The 14,499-nt window shown below is 39.6% G+C and overlaps 1 protein-coding gene across 12 annotated transcripts in view; it reads left to right on the forward strand.

Annotated features, from left to right (window-relative positions):
• Positions 1-14,499, forward strand: part of NHSL1 (NHS like 1) — a 289,800-nt gene that overhangs the window by 227,886 nt on the left and 47,415 nt on the right. For 10 of the 12 annotated variants that reach the window (XM_077486755.1, XM_077486759.1, XM_077486756.1 and 7 more), the window contains exon 2: positions 13,478-13,630. In XM_077486755.1, the coding sequence (XP_077342881.1) occupies positions 13,478-13,630 (153 nt within the window). Of the gene's footprint in view, positions 1-8,339; positions 8,791-13,477; positions 13,631-14,499 lie in introns of those variants that run through there. The other 2 variants (XM_077486764.1, XM_077486766.1) reach the window with 1 other exon arrangement.

Consider the following 14,499-nt stretch of genomic DNA (forward strand, 5'->3'; position numbering starts at 1 on the left):
GCTTCAAATGATGGTGTGCATCAGCGATGCTTTATATCAAGATAAACCTTATGCTATAAGTCAGGTCTGCTATCGTCATCTTAACTGGTCAATAGGGGTTGGAAACACTGGCGCCAATTCCACTTCTTTTAAGCTGATTATAGATCTATTTAAATGTGTTTTTTTTTTTATATATATATAATTTTTATTTCAATCTGCAATTTTACAAGAATTGAATCCAAAAACATTACGAAAAATTGCACAAAGTGCAGCCGGAAGGGTTGTACTGCCCCCATACTGGTACTAAATATACACAGAAACAAACAAGACTTCAATAGTCCATGATTCCATAGGCAGAGGAGTTGTGTATAAAAGGGCGGTAGATTTGTGTTCATTTTTTAATTTGAAAGAAGTTAATTATTAAACCTCATGCACGCTGGCCGATTTTCCTGTTGCTCCTAGGGGTGTCTGCCATTATTTTCCCCTGCCCTAAAAATACCCCTGTATATTAGCCTATGTGTCCATGCATACATAGGGGTTTATTTACTAAAGGCTATCCAATGTGCACTTGGAAGTGCAGTCACTGTAGATCTGATGGGGACATGCAAGGAAAATAAAAAAACGAATTTTTGCTTGCACATGATCAGATGATAGAAATAAGCAGAGCTTCCCCTCATTTCAGATCTACCCCTCAGGTCTACAGAGACTGCACTTCCAAGTGCACCTGTAGTGCACAGTGCATTTGCCTTTAGTAAATGAACCCCATAGGCCAGTGATGGCGGACCTTGGCACCCCAGATGTTTTGGAACTACATTTCCCATGATGCTCTACTATACTGCAGTGTAGATGAGCATCATGGGAAATGTAGTTCCAAAACATCTGGGGTGCCAAGGTCCGCCATCACTGCCATAGGCCTTTAGAGATGTTTAGAGGCAGAAAAAAACCTCATAGCCAGTGCGTCCAGGAGCAGCAGTGTTTTGTCAGAAAAAACGATTGAACGTTAATTAATTTCAATGGCCAGAATAAATTATTATTCTGGCCAATGAAACCAATTACTGCCGTAGGTCGGGTTCAAACCTATGTATTTTTTAGTGCATTTTCAGTTTTGCCGAGACACACTAGCCCATTTAACATGGTTTCCTATGGGTCATGTTCAGATCTGTGCATTTTATGGAAAGGGCCAGGGACTTTTTTCCGATTTTTGGTTCCATAGACTTCAATGGATCAAAAACGTGTACTGAAAAATAGAGGTCGACCGATATATCGGCCGGCCGATATATCGGCCGATATTTGCCGTTTTTTAAATAATCGGCATCGGCCGATTTGTGCTGATAAAAAGCCGATTTAGAACTGCAGCGGGACTTTGAAATGACTTCTGTATAGAATGGTCTAAGTTGACTGAGTCGTCATAGCAACCCTTTCCTCCACTCTGGGCAGGCTGCCAAGAAAAGAACAGAAAGATACAATGTTTACACTTGAATGAATTAAGTCATCTCTGTGTGTAGAAGTTCTCAGTTTAACCATTTAAAGACTAAATCTTTTCTGACACTTGTTGCTTACAAGTAAAAAATCCTGTATTTTCTGCCAGAAAATCACTTAGACCCCCCAAAAATTATATATATTTTTTTAGCAGAGATCCTAGGGAATAAAATAGCGGTTGTTGCAATATTTTATGTCACACGGCATTTGCACAGAGGTCTTTCAAATGCATTTTTTTGGGAAAAAAATACACCATTTAAAAAATAAAAATAAAATAAAAACAGTAAAGTTAGCCCTTTTTTTTTTTTTTGTCCAAAAGTTTTGACTACCTGTTTTTATTTAATATATATATATATATATATATATATATATATATATATATATATATATATATATATATATATATTTTTTTTTTTTTTTTTTTTTTTTATCTAAATCATACATACAAGTAAACTGATTGGAGGTTTGTTTTGTTTAATAAATATTTAAGTGTAAGAAATTTTCTGTATCACGTATGAAGGCCGCTTTCACACTGGAGCGGGCAGGCGTTGATGGTAAAACGCAAGTTTTAGCGGCTCTTTACCATCATTTTAGCGGTGCTATTTGGCTGCTAGTGGGGCACATATAACCCAGCTAGCGGCTGCTTCGGCAGTGGTGCCCATTCATATCAATGGGCAGGAGTGGTGGAGGAGCGGTATACACCACTCCAAACGTGCTGCTTGCAGGACTTTTTTTTAAGATCCTGCCAGCGCATCGCCTCAGTGTGAAAGCACTCTGTCTTTCACACAGACTGCAGGGGAGCCATTTTACAGGCACTTTACAGGCGCTATTTTTAGCCCAAAAGCGCCTTAAAACGCCCCAGTGGGAAAGGTGTGTTAGATCAAGGGGGATTAAAAATAAATAAATAAATAAAATAAAATCGGCCTAACATATCGGCCCAAAAAAATCGGCATCATATATCGGCTATCGGCCGCCATGATTTCTAAATATCGGCATCGGCCAGAGAAAAACCCATATCGGTCGACCTCTACTGAAAAACGCAAAATGCACTTGAAATATGCTGTAACCTGCATTGGTGTGAACTAGGCTTAAGTGCTTAACGCGCCTAAATGCCTTACACACATTTATAATTGTCCAGTGTTTTTTTTCTGCCAAAAAGGAGGAAAGGAGTCTAGGCCTTAGTGAAAAAAATATATTTCTGTTTAGCTAATTATTGTCTAATAGTGTTATATTGTGCTGATTTGTCTATAGTTTAACAGTTCAAATTTTCCATCCATGTGCTCTAAATCCGGTACCAGCGTGTTCCTATGTTAGCCTTAAAATTGATCACTGTGTCCCTGATGAGTCTCGTGAATCTGAGGTCCAGGCTGTACACAGGGACACTACTTACCTGGGCAGTAGAACTGAAAAGGGGGTAGGTCTTACTTTCAACTTGGGCAGAAGTTAAAGTTAAAAGTACAGCCTGGAAAAAAGCTAGCCATACACGGATAGATTCCTCTTTTTCATCCACACTAAACGGCATAGATAGAGAAATTCTCCCAATGGCTACTGTATTCTGACAGCCAACATTCGTGGCTGTCAGAATATCTGAACAGTGACTGCATGTGCAGACAACACCAAACACTCCACTCCAGGATATCCACCCCTTGCCTTACTGACTGATGAATGGTGGCTCCAGACAATCCGTGATCCATACACAATATACAAAGAAACAAAAGGGAAGAGGCTCTACTTCTGGAAGGCCAGGATAAAGTTTAATGGATATAGTTCGGCACAAGGCTAATCCACCTATGGCTCAAATTATGGCAGATTAAGCAGGAATTAGCTGAAATTCAAGCTGTCTACACTGGCATGATTGTACAATATCCTTTAGAGCTACCAAAACTATATAATATGAGGGTCTGCCTTAACAGTTTTTTCAGTTTTAGGTAAATTTAATCAGACAGGCCCTTGTGCTAGATGGTTGGTGGTAGAGCTAATGGAAATTGTACAGTTAAGGGGCGTACATACGGGCCAAATATTGAGTGGTATTGGCTGGTTCAATAGAAACCTGCCCAATTTGGCCCATGTGTATGGCAGCCGGTCCAACAGAAGGCGGCCGAACGTCCGGTGGCTGGCTTCTATCTAAGGGGCAAGACCGAAAAAGGTCTGCCAATCGGCATCTGATCAACACTCTGAACACAATAGCTCAGCTGTACAAACATCAGATTGTTAGTACAGGATCTCCTCCCAAGCTCTTTAGTTTTTTTTTTCATTCAGCTTGGACGAAAAAAGAAATGATAGTATGTACCAGGCTTTAGTTTGTAGCATGTGTGGCCAGCATGTGGCTCTTTTCACACCTGTGTGTTCTAGGTTCATTGCTGGTATGGAACTTTGGACATTTTAGGCATCAACCATTATCATGTGCTGGCAACACAAGACTGCTATTGTTACCTTCATTTGTACTCCAGGTGAGATTCAATGGGAAAACATAAATGAAGAAAATCCTTAATAAATTCTAAATCCTGCCAAATCGTTATTGATTTTTTTATTTCAGATTTAATAATCAGTAACTCGCGGCTGTTGATAAAAACATATATTTTCCGAGTCACACTCAGCATCTCCTAGCAGAGCAATGGAACTACTGTATATCTTTATTGCCATAGTGAACAGACAAGAAGTCTTTTTTGGTTTGGGTTGCATGTGCTTCCTGATAACTAATTCAGTCCTCCTTTATCACTCACTCCCTTTCAGTGCTGCTTTTGTGATTTGCCAATTGTCAGAGGCATGGATACTCACAGAATGAATATAAACAGGGGGGATGTGATATGAAAGAGGCTTTTGTGAACCTCTGACATTGGTGATAAGGGGCCAGCTGAATCCAGAGAACATTTGTGTAGCTGCCATACACATGCAGGTTAAACCTTCTGAGGAGTGTCCTTCTCGGTGACATGTGTTCATCTGAGCATGTATAAAACTGTCCAGAATGCCAGGCAGAGAATGATATAAATGATCGTTCGGGAGTTGTACGCATTGGCTGATGGCCACGTGGACGAACACATTTTCCATTTGTATACACAAAGCTGGAGCAATCCAAACCCATACATGTGACAACTATGTACACAGAAGGACTAAGTTGCATCGGTCCTACAGCTCTTCTGCATGTCTAACTTACAGTGCATCTAAACCCAAGACAATATATATATAGTGAAACCTACCAGTCCTTAGATGTAGCTGTTTCTTTTTTTTCCATTTTATTTCCACCTGGTGACCCTGTCTATAACACACTTCCTGTCCTAGAGTGACAACACTCGCTATACTATATCTATGAAGGAGCAATTTTGTCATCTTAGGACAGGGTTAAGCAGGCCATAGATGATGAGATTTTCTGTCCTGCAGCCATGGGTTGCAGGGAAGAAAATTGCTAAATTCCCCTACCGACGTAGTCAGTGTTGATGGGGGAAACCCTCCTATAGAGCTATTGTGTTCTCTGAGCAGGGGGAGCCATCCCTGCTGGGAGAACACAATGATTATTGTTATTGTTATTATAACCACTGGCAATAATCGCATGCTAAAAATTCAACATGCTGGTTGCACCCAAGTGGATCAACAGATCAGCCTGCTCATAGATGGATTGAATCTTGGCCGGTCCCCTGCTGAACCGGCTGAGATTCCATCCATCTATATCTATGGCCAGCTTTATGATATCTTCCTCCCTTTCTCTTCTTCATAACATAGAAGGGAGGCATTCTGAAGTCCTCAGAAATGGTTCAGAACTACACGATAAGAGCAGCACAGGCGGAGTGCACAATAATTATAACTGATAAGATTTCTAGCAGGATCAGCAGATTTTTTTGCACCTATTGAACAGATGCAAAAGAAATATAAAAAATACAGTCGATATACATTTTAGGAAATTGCCTTTCCTTAAGGTGTATATGCAAATTTTCTACAAAAGTTGGCTCATTTGAGATCTGCATTTTTGTAGACTATGTTTCATGTTTGATAACTATTCATTCAGATATCCCTACGATGAAAGATGCAATTGTCATGTATATGCTACTCTCAAGTAATCTTCCATTTTCCCTTGAATATGGAAGGCCAAATCTGTTACAGATCAGGACACTTGCTGCTGATAAAAAAAGATATACCAGACTCATCTGAAGATGAACATGCAGCTATAAACATTTATATGGAACGAGTCGGCTACTATTTATTGAGGCATGAATAGGAAATATCGGCTGCCTGCATGCTGTACTTACATGTTACATGCAAACATTAAAACTTTGCCTTGTTTAGTTTAGTTGGATATGCAGAATGTATAATGATCATGCTATAGTGGTCATCATATACTACTACTTATCTTATTATAATTTTTTATTACAATAAGTTATTATAATTTTTTTTATCTTATTATGAATTTTTTTGGAGTTTTAAGATTGCATTCTACTTAGGTTGTTTGTCATTTTTTGCAGTTATTGTCTGTTTTTTTGATGACCACTTGAGGTGTGGTAGCATATAGCAACCTGCTGAATGTACTAGCTACACTGTTGCTGGGTCGATTTTCATTTCACATAGGCAGGCTGCAGGCTTGCAGTGTGAGTGATTATGGAAGTGTCTGCCCCAGATGGCTGCACTGAGCAGGTCAACTGGAAATGTGACTGTAGGAGAGGGGTGATGGGTGGGAGATGAGATAATGTGTGTGACATTATCAATGCTACCAGGCAAAGTCATCATTAAAAATGCATGTGTTGTCTTCACACTAGTGCAAGAGAGCTTAGAGTGGATGGACTATAGAGAAAAGGGAATGGTCGTCCATTGGTCTCAGAAATTCTCCAACATGTTGGAAAATCTCTGCAATTGATAACAAACATTTAAAACGTTAACAAATGCACATACTTGTATACCGTATGCTCTGGAGTTAACCCACTTCACTATTGCATGTTCCAATTCAAATGCAGCACTTGCAACTACAGCGCCATGTATGGCAGTACATAGCAGGTTTTGTCTCAAAATCATATGTTTATTCAGATTGCTGTCTAACGCATGTGGGTAGCTTAGGGCTAGTCATAGACAAGCAAAGAGTGTTATGTCGTGTACACACGACCGGACTTTCCGGGAGAATAGCTCCGACGGTCTTCCCGATGGACTTTCGGCGGACTTCCAACAGACTTTCCGAACTAACGGATTTGGCCACACACAATCACACCAAAGTCCGACTAATTCGACCGTGATAACGTATGACCGGACTAGAATAAGGAAGTTCATAGCCAGTAGCCAATGGGTGCTCTAGCGCCAGCTTTCGTCTGTCGGACTAGCATACAGACGAATGGATTTTTCAACTGGACTCGAGACCGTCGGAAAGATTTGAAACATCTTCTAAATCTAAAGTCCGTCTGATTTTTCGACAACAAAGGTCCGATGAAGCACATACACAGTCGAATTGTCGGACGGATTCGTTCCGTCGGACCTTTGCTGTCGAAAAGTCCGGCCGTGTGTACACGGCATTAGGAAACATGCAGTTTTAAATTAAATACTCTTCTCAGAAAAATCGTTAAAAAAAATTGGATTTTTTAAAAGTGAATATCCATTAAGCCTGCATTTTATTTTAATGTTTTTCTTTTTTTTCCATTTTTGTCTGAGGATAGATCTATGTTTTATTCAAAGCGTATTTATTATTAGTGTCCGACGCTCTACTTCTGTTGGAAGTATGTACTGAGCATCTCCATTTTTTTTCTGTAAAATAATACTTTCTATTGTGATATGTTCATCTATCTAATTTTAAAACTTTAGATGATAACTTGCAATTTCCATGCATGTTTCCTGTCCCTTTAATCATAGTTTGAAATGTTACTGGCACGGTTGCATGTGTATTCTTAAAATCTTTGTAGTAGAAAAGATTAGAACTATCTAAAGAAGAACATTTTCAAATCTAGAGAGCCTGGGCATCACAAAATAGACGGTGTTTGATAAAGAAAGAAAAGCCTCACTTGTCCCACCATGTGTAGCTATGCACCAAGAAACTTGCACTTGTCAGAATGGGTCTAGTTGGTTGACCTTGTGCCCCCTCGTTGTCTGGGAATCCATTGCTTCCCAACTGTTTGACTGACACATGCATTGCAGCCCAGCTACCAGAAAACTCATGTAAATAATCAGCCTCATCTCCGAGAACATGGGGCTCTTTTTTTTTTTTTTTCTTCTTTTTTTTTTTATTGTTAAGTTTGCTCCTCTTATGCCTCAAAAATGCAGCTTCACCGTGAGTGAATATTCAAAAAAAATAATAAGTATTGGGAAATGTATTTTTATGACAACTTAAAAAACTCTTATCTGTTTATAACTGTAATACAGATAAGCAGCTACAAACATGTTCTGTTTCACAAAGAGATGGAAAAGACCAAATCATATAGCCAGAAGGTACATTGGTAATTTAATATAGTATAATTTTAATAAACAATGTATAATTTAGATCTTGCTTGCAGCGATTGTACCATTGTATGTAGCTAGAGTTTGTTGGTGGAATTCGTTAATTAAATGCGTCTGTTAATAAATAGGGATGGGCTCTTCCTTTTTTTTTTTTGCTTGAGTCTGAAAGTGAGAATTATGAATTAAAATTCCATTGTATTTAAATAAGATTTAGTTATTTCAACTTGCATGACTATTGTGCAACAACTATAGACGGTCTACAACACCAAAAAGACAAAAGCAGTCCAAACAATACCTTTGTGCCCAGGTAAGTGTGGACATAAACAAACAGAAAAATAATCATCTTTTAGCATCCCCACTGAGCAAAGTGCTTCCCATTGGTTTCATGGCGGGGTTTCAGGGAGGTGGGGGCGTTTGAATAACAATAGCTGAAAGCCAATACTACCCCTTTCAGAGTGCTGAGCCTTGCACTGTAGCTCAGGAACTTCAACAGAGAATAGAGCAAACAGGCAGATCTGGGGATGGTAGGGAGGTGGGGGAAGAGGAAGAGAAATGACAGTCTTCTACAAGACAGAAAAAAGAAGTCTTCAGTGAAGATGCAATGAGGCAGAAAGTCTGAAGTGAGCTAGTACATAGGTCACCTCTTCACATCCAGGCATCTTCTCCCCGCATCTGCTCGTTTGGCTCAGAGATTAAACTATGGAAGAGGGATTTCAGGGTCAAGGCTTAGCAGGAATCTTTATACTGTAGTGTTATAACAGAAGCAAGAAGTTGCCAGGAAGGATCATCGGAAGACGCTTGTGGACACCAGACCTTGGCAAACCTGCATGTTTTCTATGGCCTTATAACTTGGAAACTGGAACTCGTTGGAAATGGTGGTGTTTATCAATACAAAGCTGAAATCTCTCATTAGCCTGTTCAAGAAGAAGTGTAAGTAGCTAGGAAAATGCAGCATACTCAATTGCTCTTTATTCCATATGTGATTTTTTTTAAATGTGATATTGCCCAGCATGCCAGAGCCTAATACTATTAGTATACTTTGTGTTGAATTACTGCTTGGCAATGCAGATCTGCAGGAGTCGCTGTCATGTGTTTGCGTACAAGCACTCCTCCACCTTGCGCTTTCTTGGCATACAGTCTTTTTCCCAGGATGCACATGCCTTTGTTAAACTCTTTGAGCTAACGTTCTGTTGTTTCAACTTACAATGTTATGGCTATGCTTTTGAAATCTGGAGAGTTCCTAAGAAAAAAAAAATATTTTTGGCTCTCGGAGTTCTTTGTGTTTGCTGTTGCAGACGTTTTTTATGTGTTGTTAGGATAGGCATTGCTATATTTGTAGAATAGGACAACAGTTTCTATTATACCAAGCTTTAGATGAACAGAGTTTTGACAGTTACCCTGGTAAATATCAAGGTCAAAGTCTTGTACTATTGTTTATTCTGTATAGATAATTACAGACCTTTACTGAATTCAATGTAATGTATTGAGTAGTGGTTTAATACATTGATAATAGAGGATGTTTTTTTTTTGTTAGCGTCTATGGAATTGTCGTTTCTGCAGTACAGATAACTAATAGCTGTAATTAATTTGCAGGCTTTCCCCGATCCTCTCAACATGCCTAGGAAAAGCTTTGTTGAATTCGGATTTGTACTGCAGCTTACACCAGCTCTGTTTTGAGAGCTAGCCTTAGCACAAGTTATTGAACAATAGAGTGGGAGCAGCATGCTATTGAAAGCTTTACAGAGAGTGAAGCATGCACTTGCTAAGAGACTTGTCATTGATGTAACATTAATTTGTCTAAACATTACTAAAATGCAATAATTAGCAATATTTTTAAGAGATTGTTCTACCCAATTGTATAATTTTTATTGCTTCAAGCATTAGAAATCACAAATGTAATGGTAAAGGTTGCCATAGTGATGTGTATGGTGTTTCTGCGATGATAAGCACTTTAACCTTTGGATTCAAAGGGTAAGAGCCACCCTGAAGAGAGCGTCTAGTGTACTGGCTTCATTGTGCCAACACTGACATATCTCTGCAACCTTGCTTATGCTTACACGGGCTCTGGAGGTACTCATTGTGGTTCTGGTTAGTAGCGCATGATACATTTCCTCAGTAGTAGCTATAGATGAGGATATAGTTGTTTCTCTGGAATGATCTCTTTACATGTTCAGGCTGCAACACATAGGGGTGTAGTTTACTGACACAGCTGTGTCTAACGATTCACCTATGATGGACAAAAAATATTCATCCCTTACTCCACGTGCCACGTTAAACATTTACATTTAAATGTTGACCAATACGACCTAGCAGCATACAATACTAGGGTTGCTCTACTAGTCTGACAAAATCTAGAAATTACATCTATATGTAATCTCTGCAGAACCTCAAGGCGGACCTAAGGAGTCCATTGCCTAGGTTGGATTTTTACTGCCATCATTATTTCTCTTTGAGGACATGGTCAGCACCACAAGTGTATAAACCTTTGACCATTAAAGTGCTTGGTTCAATGGATTCCTCTTTATAAAAACATTTGTTTTGCAGTTAATCTTTCCTACCATCATCACTTAACTATGGGTCTCTTAGGTAAAAGGAATAATAAACATGAATAAGACAAGTAGTGAATGTCCAGAGGCTCTTTAGGCCTCCTGTAGTTTTAGTAGTCCGAGTTTTGTCCGTGCTGATCCCTTTGTTGTTGTTGGCTAATTGATAATTTGCTTCTGTATCCTAATGATTAACCTTTATCTCTTTTAATGATGAACAATTAAAGCTTCTTCTCTTTGAACTTACTTTTGTTTCCATTTTATAACCGGCTTAACAATTATGGAGTTGCAAAAGTTGTCAGCTATGTCGTAAAATATGGAGGAGCTTGTAATAAGCACAATGCAAATCCTTTGGGTGCATGTCTCCTTATGGACAAACTCATTTGTTAACTGATACAGCTTTTATTATTTTCTAGCCGGTTTAATTCAGTCCAATGCTGATGTCCTTTACGTAATGCAATATGATAACCTCTTTCTTTGTATCCATATGGCTACATGTTAGCACATATTGCCACTTGCCGTCTGCACCTGACACGTGTCCCAGGGGATGGTGTGGCTCCATTTCTTGCTGTGTATATCCATGGCAGCAGATTTCAGGCATGGCTTCAGAAAAGGATATTAGTGTTGTTACCTAGGCACCAGAGGAGGTGACAATTTTATGAGCAAATAAAAACTAGTCTTCCTTCAGTGTGATGCTTTTTTCCTCATTTCATATCAGTTGCCTTATTGGAGAGAATGTTGTAGCAGATGGTATTGTTGGTCTTGAGAAATAATTTGGTATGATCACTTTACGGAGCTGTCGCAGGAACATGTTAAGCCTTCAGTACATGACAGCTCAGTTTAAAATCCATCTTTGTTCTCTATAATATATTAGCATAATGTGCTTGCTACTTTGTTGGCAAGGAAACGGCACATACTTTATTTTATACCAGAAAAGTACTCTAGAAGGCTAAAGTTCTATTGACAATGCACTATGTACTAAATTGAGTTAAAACAAAGTTGTTTTGTGTGACTGAGGATTGGTTTTAGAAATGGAGGCAATGGATGCTGGCACACTTCCATCCCTTAATCCTTTTAATCTTGGTTTTAGTGTGTAATTGCATTAATTATCCAGTTTCTTCCCAGTTAACCAGTTCATCAGCTTTTAGGATACCTTTATTGGGCCCATTTAATAAGACAAAAGTTAATATTCATGGGGGGATCCTTAATTCTACTATCAAATCCTAGTACTAAAGCAAAGGCTGTGCCTATTTAAAATGTATGTGAGGGCCAAAAATTTTTTCACATTTTGAGCAGAGTATGTAAGGGTTAAAACCTCTGTCCATTTCTTTTTCACTGCCTTTATACACTTGGGGAAATTTCCCTTCCCAGATATGCAGCAGAAAGTAAAGCTGGTCATAGATTGAATCTTGGCCGGTTCTGCAGGGATGTATGGGCAGGCCGATTGTACCCAAGTCTATCTATCAATCGACTTGGATACAACCAGCATATCAGATTTTCCTGATGCGATTCTTGCCAGTGGCTATAGCTGCTAGCAATAACCACTGTGTTTTCCCAGCAGGGACAGCTCCCCACCCCCCACCAGGAGAACCCAATAGCTTCCTGGTTGCAGGAAAGAAAATCATATCATCAGTGGACAGCTTTAAACCCTATACACCCGGGCTGAATGTCAGGCTGCAGCGGCCAGTTCAGTAGAAACCGGCTGACATTTGGGCCATGTGTACTGCAGCCGGTCTGGCTTCTATTGAAGGGGCATGACCGAAAATGGTCTGCTGACCGGCTCTCGGTTGGAGCTCTCAGCCAATGGCTGCGAACGCTGACCAGAATGTTCTAGCAGCCGCTAGCGATAATCACAAGAAAATCCGGCATGCTGGTTGTACCCAAGTTGATCGATCGATCAAATTGGTACATTCAGCCTACCCATTAACGATTTGAATCTTGTGCAGTTCCTGCTGAATGTAAGCCCAGCCTTAGGCACGTATCCCCACTGGAGATTTCTCCTTTTTTCCCCCTTCTTGTTTTGAAGACAACTCTACAGTTTTAGAGTTGCCATTTCTTTTTCGAGGACAATAGTCACCAGTTCAAAAAGAGCAGTAAATCTCCACAAGTACGACACAGAGTGCAAAAAAAAAAAACCATTAAAGAGAGTCTAACCCTTCCCCACAATACTGAAAATGGAAAAGAAATGGTTAAACCTACAGAGACACTTTAATTAGGCAAAGTGCACAGAGAATTAACCTATGGCATCCAATGAGAATTACTATTTCACTCAGCAGGTTTCAGAAAACTGAAATCTGATTGCTAAGGACTACGGCACTGCCATAAAAAAAAGTCTGAAAATGTTGTTACCTGTAAGCTGTTATTTAGTGGTCCAATGTTAATGGAAACATTTTAGTATATTTATTACAGTTATGTTGTTTTGTGTTATTCATTTCACTAATATAATGAAATGGTAACCTTGAAGCAGGGAACAGAAATGCTTACCTGGGCCATTCGTTTAAAAATTACCCATATGCCAAGGCCAAATATTTGCCACAGCTCAGTTGACAATTGTGCCATCTGTTTAAAGGAAAGAGTACCAGATGTTTGTTTACTTAACAGTTTAATCAAGCTGAATGCTGACTAGGGAAATGAAAATGAAAAATCATCTTTAGGCATCCTAAAGTTATAGCACAAAACTCTATATGTACACAATAGCAGATTATTATTGTGGCTTGTAAACTTCCCATAAATTGAACAATCTCACCTTCGTTCCACAGATGGATGTGATGCTTGAATGAGGATTGAGACATTCAGGGGTACACCTAAAAAGCGATGGCATGTTTTTTTAATACCTGAAGTTCTTAATACCACACACAGATATTTTCCAAATTGGAAAAGTTTCTGTAGAACTTGGCCAATCCTTCTTCCCTACTTGAAGGTGCTCACCGCTCTAGCTCTGCTTCAGTCCATTAGAAGAGTCTATCCTTCTCAGGGAGATGTCTGCCAGTCCTTATCAGTAATCTTTCTAGTTTGTTGAAGGGTTTATCAGATTTGAACAATAACTAATAAGAGCATTCTTTTCATCTTTGCAGCTGTTTCCAATTTAGATGAAGAAAATAAGTGGACAGTCCACTACACGTCATCTTGGCACCAACAAGAAAATGTCTTCCTTCCCTCATCCAGACCACCATGTGTAGAGGATTTGCACAAGCAAGCCAAAGTGAACCTGAAAACTGTACTGCGAGGTAAGTCGTAACCAATTATCCTGGTCTCATTACAAAATGTGAGCAGAATTCTGAATGACAGTACATTCCATTTTCCTTACATGTAACTGTAGACTATCTTGTTTCCTTATAACTCTACAAGTATCATTTGGACCCACTGGAATAACTTTACTATGGGAAAGCTGGGTGAATATTTCACTTACTACGAAACAGAAACGATTGAGTACTGTCCGTGATACTTTATGTATTTGAAATCACATACAATTTTTTAGGACAATCATTCGGAATATGTCTTCATCTTTAAGGTCCTAGCAGTACTACTGGGACCTTGAGGAAGGAGACATACCTCAAATGCTTTCCTGAAAAACTATATGTTAGGGCAAAAAAAGTATCACAGACAGTATTCAATTGTTTCTGTCACAGGTGCACTAATACAGAAAGAGAAGGTGAGAGGAACAGCGCCAGTCTACATGTAGCAATGGAACCACTGTCTTTATCAAAAGGTAATACACTCACTGGAATGTGGAGAGTATAGGAATGTCAAAGGTTAACAGCTGTGCTGGGTGCAGAGATGGGTGAATGCAGCTATGAAGCGCTGTGTCATCACTCCCGGCGGCACTGTTGGTTTCTGGAGTCCTGGGCTGGATGAAGGAGGCGCAGAGGGAAGCGATCACGATGCCATCTGGTGCGTCAGAGGTTGTGTCCGTGCACGCTTTCGGAGCATGTGTGCACCTTCGTCAGGCAGTCTGCCTATACTCTCCACCTTCCAGTGAGTGTATTACCTTTTGATAAAGACGGTTGTACCATTGCTACACTTAGATTGGCTCTGCTCCTCTCTCCTCCTCTTTCCATATATACAGGGTCTCTTCTACTCTCCAGCGGACTGCCTA

Source organism: Lithobates pipiens, unplaced genomic scaffold, assembly GCF_037356315.1.
Source record: "Lithobates pipiens isolate NorthernLeopardFrog02 unplaced genomic scaffold, aLitPip1_a1.2 Scaffold_18, whole genome shotgun sequence".
NCBI classification, from domain to species: Eukaryota; Metazoa; Chordata; class Amphibia; order Anura; family Ranidae; genus Lithobates; species Lithobates pipiens.